The sequence below is a fragment of the Suricata suricatta genome, chromosome X (genome assembly GCF_006229205.1).
Source record: "Suricata suricatta isolate VVHF042 chromosome X, meerkat_22Aug2017_6uvM2_HiC, whole genome shotgun sequence".
Taxonomy (NCBI): domain Eukaryota; kingdom Metazoa; phylum Chordata; class Mammalia; order Carnivora; family Herpestidae; genus Suricata; species Suricata suricatta.
The window spans coordinates 46,233,743-46,251,079 of record NC_043717.1 but is presented as its reverse complement, the minus strand read 5'-3'; the positions used below and the strand labels follow the sequence as shown (position 1 = coordinate 46,251,079).

The 17,337-nt window shown below is 40.2% G+C and overlaps 1 protein-coding gene across 6 annotated transcripts in view; it reads left to right on the top strand.

Moving 5' to 3' along the window:
- ARHGEF9 (Cdc42 guanine nucleotide exchange factor 9) overlaps nucleotides 1-17,337 on the top strand; it is a 189,713-nt gene that overhangs the window by 45,814 nt on the left and 126,562 nt on the right. For 4 of the 6 annotated variants that reach the window (XM_029930721.1, XM_029930716.1, XM_029930718.1 and 1 more), the window contains exon 2: nucleotides 11,836-12,015. The exons of the other annotated variants lie outside the window; for them this stretch is intronic. In XM_029930721.1, coding sequence (XP_029786581.1) covers nucleotides 11,836-12,015 — 180 coding nt within the window. The remainder of the gene's footprint in view (nucleotides 1-11,835; nucleotides 12,016-17,337) is intronic. 6 annotated transcript variants of the gene reach the window in all.

The following is a 17,337-nucleotide window of genomic DNA, read 5'->3' as shown; positions in this document are numbered from 1 at the left end:
AAGACCCAGCGTCATCCCTCCTAGGCCCTGAGGGTGAGTCTGATTTTGCTTCTCTTGTGTCCTCTCAGACAGCCTGAGTTTAGATGTTACATCCCTCTGAAGGGAAGCCAACTCCAACTCAGCCAGTTTGTATCCCCTATGGACTGATTCAGTGGCTACTCATAGAACACCGCTGCCATCTTCTCATCCACTATTTACCATGTCTGCTGAGAGCACAGGTTTGTGCTAGGCTTTGTTAGGAGAAACATGGCCAACCCCTGAACAGGAAATACTGCTGATAGGGACCTGAGCTACTGCTTAATGCCTTGACCAAAGTCTTTTCTCTCACTGTGAGCCAACAGGCAGAGGAAAATCAATAAGCCACAAAACCATCTTCTACTTTCTGATGGGCTATTTAAATGCAAATTTCCTCTTTGCGTTGTCCCCACCCCCAGACAAATACATTCTCTTTGGAAAGGCTCAAAGCCTTTGCAGGGCTTTGTCCCTGGTGGGCATGCTTTGTAGACTTAAAAGTGTTTAAATTGATTGAAATATTTTTATTTTTTCCTTTCTGTTCTCCAGATATAGGAGCTGGTCAAAGTGCTCCTAACTAAATGCTGTTCCTGTTCTCACCACCTTAGAGCAGATGGCCACATTTTAAGATGACATTGGAACCATTAGTTCCGACCTATCTCCTTCTCTGCTCCTCCCCCCACCTACAGCCCTCCTTCCCCTACAATATTTTAACACGACATCTGTCAAATGGATAAAAAATGACTTTCCCTTCTCTCTGCCTTGCACACCCACCCTCTGGCTGTGGTGCTGATGAGTATAGAACTATGCATGTGGGAGGCATGGAGGACAGATTCTTCATTCTCCCCCTCCCCTTTTGTAAACCTAGAGGAGACCACCTCCACCCCTTCTCAGGAAACTCCAAGGCTGGCTTTTAAGTCACAATTCAGGAAAAGTTAAGGATCCCAGGGCCAGTCCCCATTAGCGCCACATGAAGAAATTCAGAATCCAGGCGCAGAGCTCTACATAGGTCTAGGTCACCTCATGAATTGGGGGCTCCTTGAGCACCCTGCCTCTCCCCTAGGTTTGCCCTCACCATCGCTTAAGGTTTGAAGGCAATGAAAAAACTCCAATGGGTGGCTGGAACATAGTACCCATAGCAAGTTCAAGAAGATGGTCACAGTACCCAGGGCAGGAACATTTTGGAAATGGAGACCATGGTAATTCAAGAAACAGTTAGGGGTCAGGGTTACCTCCAGTTTGGGGTGCTATGCTTCTGAGTCAACTCATAGAGACAGAATTGCTGAGTCATTTTTTGTTTGTTTTACTAATAATTTGTCTTTTAGATATTAGAGTCTGACTTGGATAGATTGAAGACAGCTCTTGGAAACTGCTTCTAGACTATAGCATAGAGACATTTTCCATTAGGGCCACTGAAGATCTCAGGGCCGAAGGTCAGGGCAGGGGTGGGAGTAGGGGTACAACAGAACAGGTGAAAATAGCCCCTTAAGGTTGGGAAAATCATCCTGGACAAGCTACCATAATCTCTCAGCCTGCCTGGAATCTAATACAAAAAGAAGTCAGGGACAAAGTTTCTTCCAAGTGATCCAGTGCAGTAAGAGGAAATTCTTATATTTTAAACTCTGGCTCTAGTAAATTTAAAACACTTAGTCTCAATATGATGTATTATTCAGGATCACTCTGACTGCTTTTTAAAAATTCTAGGATGAGAGGTGCCTGGGTAGCTCAGTTGGTTGAGTGTCTGACTCCTTATTTTGGCTCAGGTCATGATCCCAAAGTTGTGGTATCGAGCCCTGTGTCAGGCTCTGCACTGAATGTGGAGCCTGCTTAAGATTATGTCTTGCTCTGTCTCTCCCTTCTCCCTTGGTCATATGATCACCCTCTCTCTAAAATAAAATAAAATAACATTTAAAAAATAAAGTAAAAAAAAAAAAACCTCTGGGGTGAGTCTGAGCAGGATGTCTTTGAGAACTGGCCTAATGGGTTGGAGGCCAAAAGATCCCAGAACAACTTGACAGTAATTCTTATTTCCAATCTTTTGGACATTCAAGCTGATATTTATCAGACTGGGAGGTGCTCTAGGTGGGAAACTTCTCTAGCCAACAGGATCATGACTGGTTGGTGGTCCAGAAAAATGTCTTCTGTGTGATTTGTACAATTCTAGACCTATTTGGCTGCATTTTCTCCAAAGGACTTATTTTTTTTTTACAAGACCAAACACTTAACGTCATGAACTTTCAGACAGTATCTGGGTCCCACTTCATTAACTCCTTGGCCCATTAGGTTGAGCTAGTGGCTGAAGTTTCATATCACAAGAGTCCATTGTTAAGGTTCAGACCAAGCAAGTAAATTCCCTTGCTTCATATATGTTTGGATGTTCACTGTTATAGCTATGATAACCTTGTAACTTCTTTGAAAGAAGTACACAAAGGTGTTGTCCTTTGTTATTAGTCTATAATGAAAGAAAAAAATCTCCTTCATAACTTAGGATACTTATCTAGGTTTCCCAAACTTTAAGGGCCTGGCAGATATGACTTGGTTTGTGACCAAAGTACATATTAGCCTCTGGATCAGGTAATCCATCTTGCTCTTGCTGAGCCTTACCCTTATCTAGGCTGATCTTTCCAAATCAAGTCAGTCCAGCTGAGTTTTGTGTTTGTCAGGTCTGGCTGAAACCAACTGTAGACCTTTCATTTTATTAAAGTGCAAAATGGATGGTACAATGGGACATTGAAGGAGGCCAATGCCAAATGATTCACAAATCACCTGAACAAACTTGGGAAAATGATCATGTCATGAAAAGATTATATTTACATACTCCCTTTCAGTACATTTAGAGACATGGTCACTTGAATTCATTAACTATTCTGCTCAGAAATGAAATTATTTAGGTATGGGTGATAGCAACACCCAGATTAGAGCTGAAATCAGCCAGGTATGAACTATTAAGTCACAGGGAAAAGAAAAATCAGCTCTTGGGTTTTTTTTAAATACTTTTTTTTAACATTTATTCATTTTTGAGACTAAGAAAGAGTGTGTGTGGGGGAGGGTCAGAGAGATAAGGATACACAGAATCTAAAGGAGGCTCTAGGCTCTGAGCTGTCAGCACAAAAGGGGCTTGAAACCATGAATTGTGAGATCATAACCTCAGCTGAAGTTAGATGCTTGATCAACTGATTTGCACAAGGGCCCCCAATTATTGGGGTTTAAAAAATATTCATAGTGGTATTTTTCTTACCTAGCATCTTTTCTCCTTCCCCTGATGACCATCAAGGATCTGTGTATGTCTTCAGCAAAAACCTGCACTCCACCCCAGAAACCATCTAGACATAAACCCTACCAACAACAGAATGACCTATAGGCCACCTGGTACATATTATGTAAACAATTTTTTAGTCCCACAGTATGTTCTTCAACCTGACAGAGATGCTAATGTTGTTATCATCCTCAGAACTTGCCTGATTTGAGGGCTCAGGTTGTAGAGGCTAAAAACAGTACTATTCATTATGGATCAAGTAGATTTTTATTTTTTTTATTTAATAGTTTATTGTCAAATTGGTTTCCATGTAACACCCAGTGCTTCTCCTCACAAGTTTCCCCCACCATGCTGTTCACAAGTGTGTACTCTGGTTGTTTGGAGAATAGCACTCTGTTTAACAACTTGAATAAATCCATATTGCCTTATTTCCTTCTTATCCTACTTAGAAATTAGTGAAAGAGGCAAGGGGAGAAAGGATATAAGTTGGAATCATCTGGTGAAGAATTAACGAACAGGCAGGCCAACATCACACAGCTAGGAAGAGGCAGCCTAGCTCAGCGTTCCTATACTTAACCATGGTTAAAGCTTGTGCTGAATCAGAGGCATGGAGGTAGGACTGCATCTGTCTGCAAGAGGGTCAGTTGGCCTAGAGTGGAGGTTTCTGCCAGGATCAAGATAAGGGTTGGATCCAGAGGTGGGGACTCGATTGAGGAAAACTTTGAAAGATTGACAATAGGGAGTTATTAAGGCTTCTTGAGCATGGATAGTGGCACCGGGAAACAAGTTTTAAGAAATGCATCCTTAAGGAGAAGCTTAAGGAGGAAAGAGACAGAGATCTGTGGGTAGCAGGAAGGTCAATTGGAAACCAACTTGAGATGATAAGAGCTATATCTAGGATGGGACATTGGAAATGAAGATAAAGGGTCAGAGAGAGAGAAACAGAGAGACATGTGGAAGAAAACAACAGCAGGCCAAGAAGAAGAATTAGAAATGGGAAAAATTAGGAGTCGGTTAAACGTCTAACTTTGGCTCAGGCCATGATCTCACGGTTTGTGGGTTCCAGCCCTGCATGGGCTCTGTGCTGTCAGCTCAGAGCCTGGAGCCTGCTTTGGATTCTGTGTTTCCCTCTCTCTCTGTCTCTCCCCCTCTCATGCTCTATCTTTGTCTCTCAAAAATAAATAAACATTAAAAAAAGAAATGGGAAAAATTAGGAGGGATGGGAATGGGGGCATATGATGAGTTTTACATATGTTTTATTGGCTGTGTAACAGGCTATCCAGTGAAATGTAGAGCAGTAAAGTTGGAAGTATAGGACTGGAGGAGCAAAAGCTGATGTCATGAAAAAGATGATTTCTCTGACTTTTGAATGTGGTCGTCAAGGGTCCAAAGTGGAAAACCCATTCCTCAGTTTTCCCACCCATTTTGACTAGCCTGAATCACCAGCAATTCCCAAATCAGTTATATTCAGGAAGGGACTAGTCAGCTCCAAGTTCTCATTTTCCTGAGTAAAGAGTAGTAAAAGTATCCTATCCAACACAAAGGATAATGAGAAGAAATACATTTTAATAATGAAATTTCTGTCCTTTGAGATGCTGAAATTTTAGCCTCAATAGAAAGCCAGAGCTGGAAGCAAGAGGTTGTCTGTCTGGTTCAAATCTGTAACTTGACTGATAAAGAAACTGAGATAGGTAAAGTACTTGCCCAAGTTCACTCAAGAAGTTACTGGCAGAGCTTCATTCAATAGCCAGTCTTTGCTGTATGCCATGATGCCTCCTAGCTGTTGTTGGAACAGCCTGAGTTACTACTTTCCAGAAGTTGGGATAATTGTTGTCCTTGAACATTTTGGGCAAGATAGCCAGAATCTATTTACAAAGCTGTATTTAAAAAAATACTATTCAGGAGAGAGAATAAAATCCCAGCCTATTTTAGATGTACTTAAAAGGAATGAAGGACAGTATTTTGCTCTTGTCAATGCCTAGCTGTTGAGGGAAGGGACCTTCTGAGAGGATGTGGGCAGCACCAACTGAGAAAACCTTATAGAGGCAAAGATGCCTCATGTCCCTTCTTAGTGTCCCATGAAGCTTCTCAGAAGGCAGGCCCAGGTCAGCTACCTTCATGGCAATTGACACATTTGCTATTCTGCATAACACACTCTAATATTTTAACATTTCCCCCTTCTGCTTCTTGCTATTAAAATTCTAATATTTCTGACAGTCGCCCTGGATAATTATATAACTATTTGGAGGTGGTACTGTTCAGCTAGAGGGCAAGAGCAAAACAAGGAAGACAAGTGTTATGGCTCTGGATAACTGGGATTCCAGGGCTTTTTTCCACATTGGCAAGATCTGGCATTGGGAATACTCCTTATATGACTCAAAATATCCTTTCTCAGACATACAACCTCTCTCACTGAGGGAGATCTTGTGGACAGGCAGGGAGCCCAATGCACAGGGTGGCATGGGGGAACCCTAGGGGAGAATGAGGCCTCAGGAGAGGCAAGGGTGAAGCCTAGACTATGAAGGTCTTTCAGGGTGGTGGTTCATCAAGTGTGTCTGTGAACCACCAGTATAGGCATTACCTGGAAACTTGTTTGAAATGCAAGTTCTCAAGTCTTACTTAAGACCAAACTTGGTGGCCTAGTAGTCTGTGTTTTAACAAGCCTTCCAGGGTGTTGAGAAATACTACTCTAGGTCATTCACAGGGTGAGTTCGTATTCCAAAGGAGAAACCAGCTGGGAGCTTTTCTCTCTGCCTTCTTATGGAGGATTGGCAAAAGTAAAGTTGTAGAATAAGGCCAAATAATAATCTAAATCTGCTTTGCCATCTACTAACTGGGTGACTGTGAGCTACTTGGTTAGTGTCACAGAATATCTTCAGTAAAAATGGGGATGTTAATGCTTACCTTGGAGAGTTATAGTGATTGAGATCACAAAGTCCCTTGCCCAATGCCTGACATGTGTTTTCAACAAATACAATTTTTTCTTATTCCCTATTTTACTTTCTTCCTCACTTTTTCCCTGCCTTCTTTCCTTCACCCTGAAAGAGCCCACTGGCCCCTCCAAGTTAGCTGTAGACACATGTGTCATTGTTGACCAGAGACCAGGCTTAGAAGTCAAACTCTTAGAGGTCAATTTCTGTAAGGTATGGTGGCCACATTTCTAGGTTAAAAGTTAGAGAACATGGGTATGATAAGAGATGTATCTACTTATAGTATTAATGGAAAAGAATATTTGATAATTAGGATTATCCTGGACAATCTATTTCAAAATAAATAGTATCTCATTCCTTTTTTAAGAATGATATTATGATTCTTCCCCCTCCCCATCTTCTCATTCATGTCCAAAAGTGTCTTTGGTATTGGGGTAAAGAGCACTGTGTGTCCCACTCACTGGCAAGTCTGAGAAGAGTCAATCTACATTTGGTGCTATACCTGAAATGTCCTGGGGATTGGGAATTATTTTGTTAGAAGTCACATCAGCACTGTGCTAAGGCCAAGAGCTATTTGAGAACCTTGTTGGAATAACCCAGTAAGTACCATCTCCTGACTTTATGTTGGACTTGCAAGATGAAGGGGTGGGGACAATTGGGAAATTAAGGTTATTGGTGAAGGAAGGAGTATAAACCAGTTTAAGATATAAAGAATTTAATTGCTGATGTAGCTACTCCCAAATGGCCAATTCTTGGCTTTCTTCATTTTGTAGTTCTGTACCATTTGATAATTTGATCAGCTCCTGCGACTTAAAACTTTTTGCCTTGGCTTTTGCAAGATTACACTCCATGGTATCTTCATTAAGTACTGAAAGCTTCATTTTAATTTGTCCCTCTGGGTCCTCTTCTCTTCCTCACCTCCCATTCTTGCTGTTTCCTGAGGTTTCTGGAAACACTTCCTTCCAGGGCACACTTCCATGGTTTCTACAATTTCTGAGCCATTGACTCCAAACCCTATATAACTATGTCTTCTGACATCGCCTGAACTTGAAATCTCCATGCATATCCTGCTGGCCCCCCATATTGAACACAGTGAAGAGAAAATTTGTCATCTCTTTTTTCCTCTCCCAAACCAGCATCTCATCATGTAGTTACATGAGTACCCTCATCACACTTTGACTTGAAACACCACTCCCACCCCCAAATCTACTTTGACTTCTTCCTTTTCCTCAAACTAGATTTAAGAGCCTTCAAACAGGACTCCATCCTACCTTTCCAGTTGTCCTTCTCCAACTTCCCCAACCCCTTCTTCCCAGCTCTTTACAAACTCCACTACCTTTTTTTCACTACCTTTGCCATCAAATTCCTCATAGTTTTTACCTCTGAGACTTTATGTAGTCTCATTCCTCTGCCTCAAATGCCTTTCCTGTCCCCTCTTCAATATGTCACAATCCTAATCATTCTTTAAGGTCTATCTGCAGTATCTTACAAAATCAATCTAGAGCATAATAGCCACATATGTTCCTCCCTTTTTCTGAAGCCTTGTACTAGGTGAACATGTACCAAGTACTTTAGTAGGCACTGTACATACAGTGCTCAGTTTGCCCTTTCTACTACCCTGCTTGTCAGGCAGGTATTACTATCCCCATTTTATATATGAAGAAATTGAGTCCAAAAGTTGTATCGCTTGAAACTGTTCTTGGCTTTTGTGATATTGTGCTCCTTGGTATCCTAATTACATGCTGAAAGTTCCATTTTGGTTTGTTTTTCTGGCTCTTCTATTTATCACCTCCCATAGGTAAAACCTATGGGGAATTTGATGGCAAACAGGTGGTGGAATTCAGAAAGGTCTGAGAAGAGGCGATTGGGGGGAGTTGGAGAAGGACATCTGGAAAGGTAGGATGGAGTACTATTTGAAGGCTCTTAAATCTAGTTTGAGGAAAAGGAAGAAGTCAAAGTAGATTTGGGGGGGTGGTGTTCCAAGTTTAGAAACTCACTGACACTTTCTAAAGTAGGAAAGCCCAGAATTGAAGCTAGGTTTGCTTGCCCTTAACCATTTTGCATACTGCTTGAAGGGCATTCAGTGTTAGTGCATGAAGGGCCTTTGATCTTCAGGTAAGGACTATGCCTGACTCACAATAAGAAGGTCCCTGTACATGGTGGAGGCTCACTGAATGAGTGTTGTATGGAAAATGGATGAGCAAAGTGGATATTTATTTTTAAAAATGTAGCAAGTTGTCAATTCTGTACACAAAAGGGAGATTTGAAACCTATTTCCAGCCCAAATTTAGTTCACTTTTAAAACAACTCAGAGTATGGGAGAGTAACATTCCCTTGTACCTGCTTATATTTGTGACTGGAAAGCACAGGAGACCCATACGGATACCAGCCCCTTCTGGATTAGTCTTCCTCTCATGTCTGCATGCATACCCATCAACTCTTGGTTCAGTATGCTGAAGCAGGTGGGGATATAGAATTATCCATTTTTAACAGGTGAAGAAACTGACCCAATGGCATTATAGTTTATAAGAGCAGACACTCTGGAGCCATATTTCAGCTGCATTGAATTATGTCTTCAATATTTATTGGCCATTTAAATTTGGGAAAATTATTTAACCTTTCTGAGCTTCAGTTTCCAGACCTGTAAGACAGGAATAATAATAGTATTTCCTAAAAGGGCTGCTATGAGGCTTCAATGAATTAATGTGTGTAAAGTGCTAATATTATCATCGTTGTCATCATGATCATCATCATTATCATCATCACACCTTTAGCAAGTAGTAGAGCAAGATCTTAAATCCAGGTGTTCTTCTCTACATTCTCTACCTATGGTGTTACTTTGGGGAAAAATGGTCTAGGAGGCTGACCACCTGCTGCCTGTAGGCAAGTTACTCCTGCTGTGTTATACCTGACCTATAAAATGATGTTTGAAATGCTTTCCACTTCTTACTGTCTTTGATTCCAAGTAGACCCTGACAACAGACTTACCAGTTGGTTTATGGATACTAAATCCTAGATTTACCTTGTCCAGAGTATAGCTGAGATATCTGATCTGAGGGCTTAGGCAGGTCAGATGGACTAAATGGGGACAAGAGTGAGACACTCCTGCTGGGAAAAGTCAAGCATAAAGTTGGAAAGATGACTGTATAAAGAATACAGAAAGTAGAATCAGCCAGACCTGGGCCTAGGGTACCTAAGACAGCATCACATATAGTGTCCTGAGCAAAGAATTCGTAATTGATGCCGAGATACTCTTGACCTTTGGTAAAAAGCCAAGGATGTAGCTTTAAGCTACAAGCCTTCATGCTGTGATTTGGGACTGTATGAGCTTATTGAGCTCTAGCAATACCCAGTTGGAAACCATCTTTGGCAGGAGAGGGGAAATTTCTTTATGAAGATTTATTTTATTGAGGCAATTGGCCAGCAATTCTTCTCCACTGAGATCAGAACAAGAAGAAATTGACTTTTAGTGCAATTGGAAGAAAGCAGGTTCAACATAAAAATCAATCTTCTCATAGGCAGGGGCATTGGTGATGAAAGGTAGTTGTCCATAGCTCCATCTTTGGGATTCTTTAAGACTAGGAGTTATACTTACTTGGCAAATAAATAAGGTCTCTGGGGGGAAAAAAACTAAGATCTGATAGACTATAGCTCAGCATCAGACTGTTATTTAGAGTGATCAAATAACATAACATCTAGACTGTAAGTGTGTAGCTTGGTGTTAATACTATTTCTCATATATGATAAGCCATAATAAAGAAATGATAAAAAAGAATAGAAGTTATATGCTTTGTGATATTATGGATGGAATTTTATGAGTTCAGGATGAGTCAGTGAGTGGACATTGGTAGTATGGTATGATGGGCATTAGAGCATGTGCAGTCAGAAGGCCAGGCTCCATAATTTATTACTTGTATGATTGACCAATGCACAAGTCACCTATCTGAGCCTCAGTTTCCTTATCTTTAAAATATGGGTAATAGTGAGACCTACCTCATTCACTGAGGATCAAGTGATACAGTAGATGTGAAAATACTTTGTAAACAGTGAAGCATGATGTACTTGAAAGGTAGTGTTATTAAAGGCCCTATTGGAAATCTCTTTTGCAACCATGATGAGGAGCTCCCCCATACTGTGCCTGACAAGTATACTGCCTTAAGTAAGACAAAAGATCCGTTTTTGGATATGTTTTCATATGTATGCAATGTGTTATGTGGTAATTTCATGACCATAGGGTTATTCTCTAGTTGTTAAATTGAAAGGCAGACCTATGTGAGAGGATACATATTCTATATTCTGTCTCTGTTGTCTTTGAAACATTTTGTCTTTGGGCTTATGGAGCCACAGTTGTCTTGGAGAATCAGTCCTTCCTCAAAACAGACTGATGGAGAAGTTGACTTCTAGAGAACATGTTCAAAAATTGAGTGCGAGGGAGAGAATTCTTGAATCCTCTGCCTTGACAGGCCATATGTTCTCTATTTTGGAATATGTTTCTCCAAATGCCAGGAAGTTTGATGGCCTGTATATGCTGGAGCCAGTTGGGGAAAAAGGAGAACAAACAACATAGGGGTCAGGATGGCAGAGAGAGGCAGACTCTTCCCTCACCCCCCTCATCCTCATCACTGTGCTTAGATGAGTGGTGTGTGTGTGTGTGTGTGTGTGTGTGTGTGTGTGTGTGTATGAGAGAGAGAGAGAGAGAGAGAGAGAGAGAGACAGACAGACAGACAGATAGAGATGGAGAGAGTGACAGAGAGAGAAAGAGATGTGGAGCTGGCATAGATGTCTTCCTGTTGCTGTGTGGATTCCAGTCCTACTGGTCACAAAGTTTAATGACCAGGGTTAAGGTCTTTGCACAGCCCCTGTTTTGCTGTGTGATTGCAAATTCACCCCTTAGCCTCCTTGTGACTCAGTTTTGCCATATGTCAAATGCAGGACTCAACCTAGACCCCCTACGTATCTCAAAGGGTGGTGAAACAAATCCCTGAGATAATCTGTGCCAAGGTTGAGTTTAGTGGAAGCAAGGCATCACAGAAAGCCATATTCTTTCATACCCATAACCTCTCTGGATGGCATCATGTGTGGGTGAGAACAGGAGGCTTCAGGACTGGAGTCCATTGTATGTTAGGAATGCCATGGTTTGTAACCCCTTGGGGGTGGGGTAGAGTGGTGTTAAATAATGTACCACCAACTCTCAATTGGTCAGTTCCAAGGAGAAGGAGGAAACCAAGGAACACAGAGAATTTACAGCAAATGTGTTTGAGCTTCATTTTATCATTTGATTTTAACCTCTTCACCCATTCCAGACCCAGGGCTGCCTTGAAGCATCAAGAGAAGATACACTGGAATTTTTTTTCTTTTCTGGGGAAGGAGCTTATGAGTAAAGATAAAAGCATAAGGCTTATGTAGTTCATATTTACATTCTGGATCATTCCATCGACTGGGTAATGGAGAGTTGACAAGTACCGTTTGTTGTGTAGTATAGTGGAGTTTGTGCTCCCAGTGCCATATCCCTCTCCCTAACCTTTTATCACTAGTATGTCAGTTTTTCCATAACTAGTAGAGTTCTTTGGGTGGGGTAAAGGGCAAGTAAGGTAGCTAGCTGTGTGGACTGAACACATTCTCATTTTGTCTCCTAAGCTGATCACTGGAGATTCCATCGTTAGTGCTGAGGCAGTATGGGATCACGTCACCATGGCCAACCGGGAGTTGGCATTTAAAGCTGGCGACGTCATCAAAGTCTTGGATGCCTCCAACAAGGATTGGTGGTGGGGCCAAATCGACGATGAGGAGGGATGGTTTCCTGCCAGCTTTGTGAGGGTGAGTGTCAGTCAGCCTTCACTCTCCTCTCCTGTCTCCTTGGCTACCTGCCTCTGGCTTCCCCTTCACCAGCCTCTTTTCTCCTGTTCATTTCTCTCCTGGTGGCTCCTCTCACATTTTTCTTTTAATTTTTATTTACTTTTTATTTATTTATTTATTTATTTATTTATTTATTTATTTATTTATTTATTTATTTTACCAAGGACTTGAGCATCCTTTAATCTTTTCCCTTCTAATTGAGTCTTTTTTTTTAATCCCTTATTTATTTTAACAATTCCCATATTCTGCCTCCTTCCTCCTAACTACTGTGCCTTTGTACAAATCACTTCCCTTTTGTCCTTGATGGTTTTTGAAGACCCTTTTAACTCTATATTGCTGTGAAACTTTACCTTTCTTATCTCTCTTCTTTTCTGCTTTCATTATTTTCCTTGTCTCTCCTTTTCTGTTCTTTCTTTTTATCGATCCCTCCCTTCCTTCCTTCTCCCCTCCTCAGTCTTCTCTGCCTCCTTTGCCTTCTTTCTCTTATTTAGGAAACACCCTTTGCGTTGTCTTCAGCTGTTAACATAAGAGTGTGGGTTCCCTACCCTCTCAGGGGCTAGAGTTTACTGATTGCAGATCTTACTTTGAGTCAGGTGGGATTTAAGATGTGTTGAGGGTGGGAAACAGGCACCTGGACAGAGCTTGTAAGGTCTTTGCCTTTTTGACATTGTGCCATGAAGAACCTGGCCCTTAATAGAAGGAGCTCTTGAGAAAGGTCTTCCTAGCAGGAAGACCTTTTTGCTTCCTCTGGGTTATCAATTAGCAGGATGCTATGGGGGAAGAACACTGGCCTGATGTCTCAGCTTTTGGCTTTCTTTAGAATTATGATTTAGAATCTGTTTGGGGTTTTCTTGGTCTTTTTTTGTTTTGTTTTGTTTTTTTTGTTTTTGGGGTGTGTGTGTGTGTGTGTGTGTGTGTGTGTGTGTATGTGTGTGTGTTTGGTTTTGTTTTGTTTCTTGGTAATTGTGAGCTCCTATTCCCCCAGCCCCATCCACAAAATGGTGTTGACAATTCTTTCATCCCAGTAGAAATCATAATGAAATAACTTTGTGGCAGCACAGTACGAAAGCTACATTAGGATGTCTTATGATCATCCTTACCACAGTCTATCACCTTTTGTTAGTTTCTTCTGTAAGATACCTGATGCCAAACAAAAGATCAGAGTGGCTTGGGATCTTGGAAGATGAACGGCCTCAGGATTATGATGACATTGTGACATGAGGAAAGGAAGAGGGGACTTGGAACCAGACAACCCACAATGCAATTTCAGCTTACTACTTCCCAACTGCATGACTTGGCAACACTTCAGTTCCCTGAACCTTGATTTCCTCATCTGAAAACTAAGGATAATGGAATTTTGTGAGGATTAAATGAGATTATATAAATGTCTAAAGTGTTTAACACAGTGCTTGGAACATGGGGGGTAATTCGCAAATGGTAACTTGATTTATCATCAGTATTATCCTCCTCATTATCACCCCCATCACCTTATTAGCTCCAAAAGGTCTATGTATCAAGGCTGGCCTTAGTGGTTAAAAGAGGCCTCCTTCCTTGAGGGATGTAAACCCAGGAAATACTGTTACGTGGTTGGAATTATTTTGGTGAGGATAGTACTCAGAAACAGGTGAACAAAATGATCTTTCATTCTCTTCTGTCCTGAAAATCTTCTAAATAAATATCCAATCCTTTTTCTTCTATGTATGTGGCATCTTACATCAGTCTTAAAGTGTCATCTCTTTTCCAGCTTAGCCTTGCTGCTTGATGAATTGGTCCCAGGGGTAGTCAGAAAGAAAACATCAGTAACCATGGGGCTTTAGGATTAGTGTTTGGTCCTGTAAAGAAACAGCTTGTGTGTTTGTGCTGCCAGACCCTTCTTTAAAGGAAGGATGAAACCGTATCCCGGTGTCACCCCAATTCAAATGTATTTGACTTTCTGTAAAATGTCATTTTTATAATAAACAGTAAACTAAGGGATGATGCAAAATGATTCAATAAGGCAGAGTGACTGAGGGAGGCAAATGGGAGGGCCAGGCTTTAGCATATCAGGGAACTGGCATTTATGCTTTTACTTCCAAGACCAGGAGAAGCACACAGTCCCAGAAGCTGAAACTTACCTTTGAGAAGATGACGGGCTGGCTCAGACATGCATGATAGAGTCTAGCCTAAGGTTTTCCATTTTGGCTGCATGATGAAATAAATCACGTGGGTGAAAAAAAAATCAAAGTATTGTTTTTAAAAAAAACAAAACAAAAACATCAAAATTCAGGCTCCAGGCTAGTTAAATCAGAATCTTTGATGTTGAGTCCACTGCTCTATACCAGCACATTGTTGTATGTAACTGATGAATCACCAAATTCTACTCCTGAAACCAATATTATACTGTATTTTAACTAAAATTTAAATAAATAAGAAAATAAATATAATGTGAGCTACAAATATGGGCCACATGAACCACAAATGCAAGACACAAATATAGTTAATTTTTTCTAGTAGCCACAGTAAAAAAGGTAAAAAATAACCCCAAAATACAGATGAAATTAATTTTAATATATTTTCTTGACCAATGTATTCAAAATATTATCGTATAATATACATTTTCATTATTAAAATTGTTAGTAATATATTTTTCTAGTGAAATGTGGAGTGTATTCTATAATGACAGTACATCTTCATTTACATTAGTCACATTTCAGGTTTTCATTAGCCACATGTGGCTAGGTGCTACTGTATTAGATAGCACAGGTCTAGACTGAGGACTGTGATAACAGATCAGGGCCATTAATGACATGGTCCAAATCATAATTTAGAGATACAATATTCTATCTACTACATTGATGTTTATTCTATGAGAAACTAAAATCGCATTACATATTGCTTCATATTGTATTCAGAATGAACATTTGATCATTGTGAACCTTTTTGTTTTAATAATAGTTGAATGTTTTTCACATCTCTATATGGGAGTACCATGGAACCTTAGGGTCCAGCTGTTGTGGTGTTATGAGTTAAAGGAAAAGGGGTCAGGCTGTTGCATTAATGATATGAATATTGTCTCTTTCAATTCTCCTTTATGAGAACTTATGTTTAAGTTTACAGAAATGTAAACCAGAAATGGTGAGATTTTTGTGATACTCAAGGATTGAATGATGGAGGTTATATAGGCTCTTATCTAGTAGATATTTTCTAGTATGAGATATTTAAAAATAAAATTGCTGTCTCCATTTTCTACGTTGATTTTGTTTGAGGGTAGAATGGTATTATGGAAATGGTACTAACTATATTAAGAAATGATAGATCTGAGTCCTGGTCCTGGCTCTCCCAACCATTTGGTATATGATTATGGGCTTTTATTTTCTGCTTTATTTCTGAAGCACCTTCTAAAATTTATTCAAACTCTGACATGTCTAGGTAGGACATAGAGATGAATCACATTGAACCATTGAACTTTCGTTACTGCTGATGTTTTTGGTAGGTACATGGGCGAATTTCTGGGATACTGTACCTCCATGTTGTAGGACAGTTGCCTGCTTTATCCAGACTCACCTTGACCTGAGATGCAGTACCTCCTTGAGAACATCATCCTTAAGTCGTTTGGCACAGAACATGAAAGTATAGTAGGAGGGAAAACACTTTCCCTTGAACTCCAGCTTTGTAGATCATTGAACCAACTTGGTCACTGATGTAGTGGGACATCTCCATTCACTACCTGGAGGTCCCACTGTTGCATGAGCATCCCAATCCTAGGATGGATAATCAAGGGTTCTTAGGGTGGTTCTGTCCAAGTTAGTCTTCCTTTTTATTAGGTTAAAATCTAGTGTGGAGTCTAAGGACCCCAGATTCTTTTTGTTTCCAAGGTTTTAGTTAAGTTCCAGCTAGTTAACATAAAATGCAATATTTGCTTCAGGTGTAGAAATGAGTGATTAGTCACTGTCTGGTGCTCATCATAAGTGCCTTCCTTAATATCATCACCTATGTAACTCACACCCTCAACCTCCCACCCTCCCTGCCACCACCTCTCTTCCAGTAACCACCACTTTGTTCTCAATAGTTGAGTCTGTTTCTTCATTTCTCTCTTTTTTCCCTATATTAATTTGTTTTATTTCTTAAATTCCACATGTGTGTGAAATCATATGGTATTTGTCTTTCCTTGACCAATTACTTTCACATATCATATTCTCTAGCTCTATCCATATCATTGAAAATGGCAGGATTTCCTTCCTTTTTATGGCTGAATAATATTGCTCTGTGTGTGTGTGTGTGTGTGTGTACACACCACATCTTCTTTATGCATTCATCATTCGATGATTACTTGGGCTGTTTCCATAGTTTGGCTATTGTTTATAATGCTGCTATCAACATTAGGATGCATGTATCCCTTCGAATCAATAGTTTTTTCTCCTTTGGGTAAATGACTAGGAGTGTAATTGCTGGATCCTGGGGTAGTTCTATGTTTAACTTCTTGAGGAACCTCCATATGGTTTTCCAGAGTGGTTGTACCAGTTTGCATTCCCATCAACAGTGTAAGAGGGTTCCTCTTTCTCCAGATTCTCACCAACACCTGTGGTTTCCTGTGTTGTTAATTGTAACCATTCTGAGAGGTGTGAGGTGATTGATATTCACTGTCGTTTTGATTTCCATTTCCCTGATAATGAGTGATGTTGAGCATCTTTTCTTGTGTCTGTAGGCCATCTGTTTGTCTTCTTTGGAAAATGTCTCTTCGTGTCTTCTACGTTTTCACTGAACTACTTTTTTTTGGAGGGGGTGTTGAGTTTTATAAGTTCTTTATATATTTTGGATACTGACCCTTTATCAGATATGTAATCTGCAAGTATCTTCAATCATTCTTTACACTGCCGTTTAGATTTGTTGATTGTTTCCTTCACTGTGCAGAAGCTTTCTATTTTGAGGAAGTCTCAATAGTTTATTTTTGGTTTTGTAAGAAACCCAGATTTTTGCATCATTTGTGCTATTAAATGTGTAGCTTGAGCATCTTCCTGTACATCTTTGAAACTCAGTTTTCCTCCTTGTAAAATGGGGATAACTGAGTATCATGAAGATATTCTGTAACCTGTGGTATGTTGGTTACCTGTAATTAGGAAGTTTGATACCATTTTGGATGCTTTATAAGAAATTGCTAGGTATATGTGTCTTCTACCCAGGCCAACATTTGCATTTCTTGTTTTTCAGAATTTTATTCTGTATGTGTGTTCATGTGTGTGTTTGTGTGTCTGTGTGTATTCTCAGATTTTCTCCCTTCTGAACTTGGGATATGGCTTTACAAGA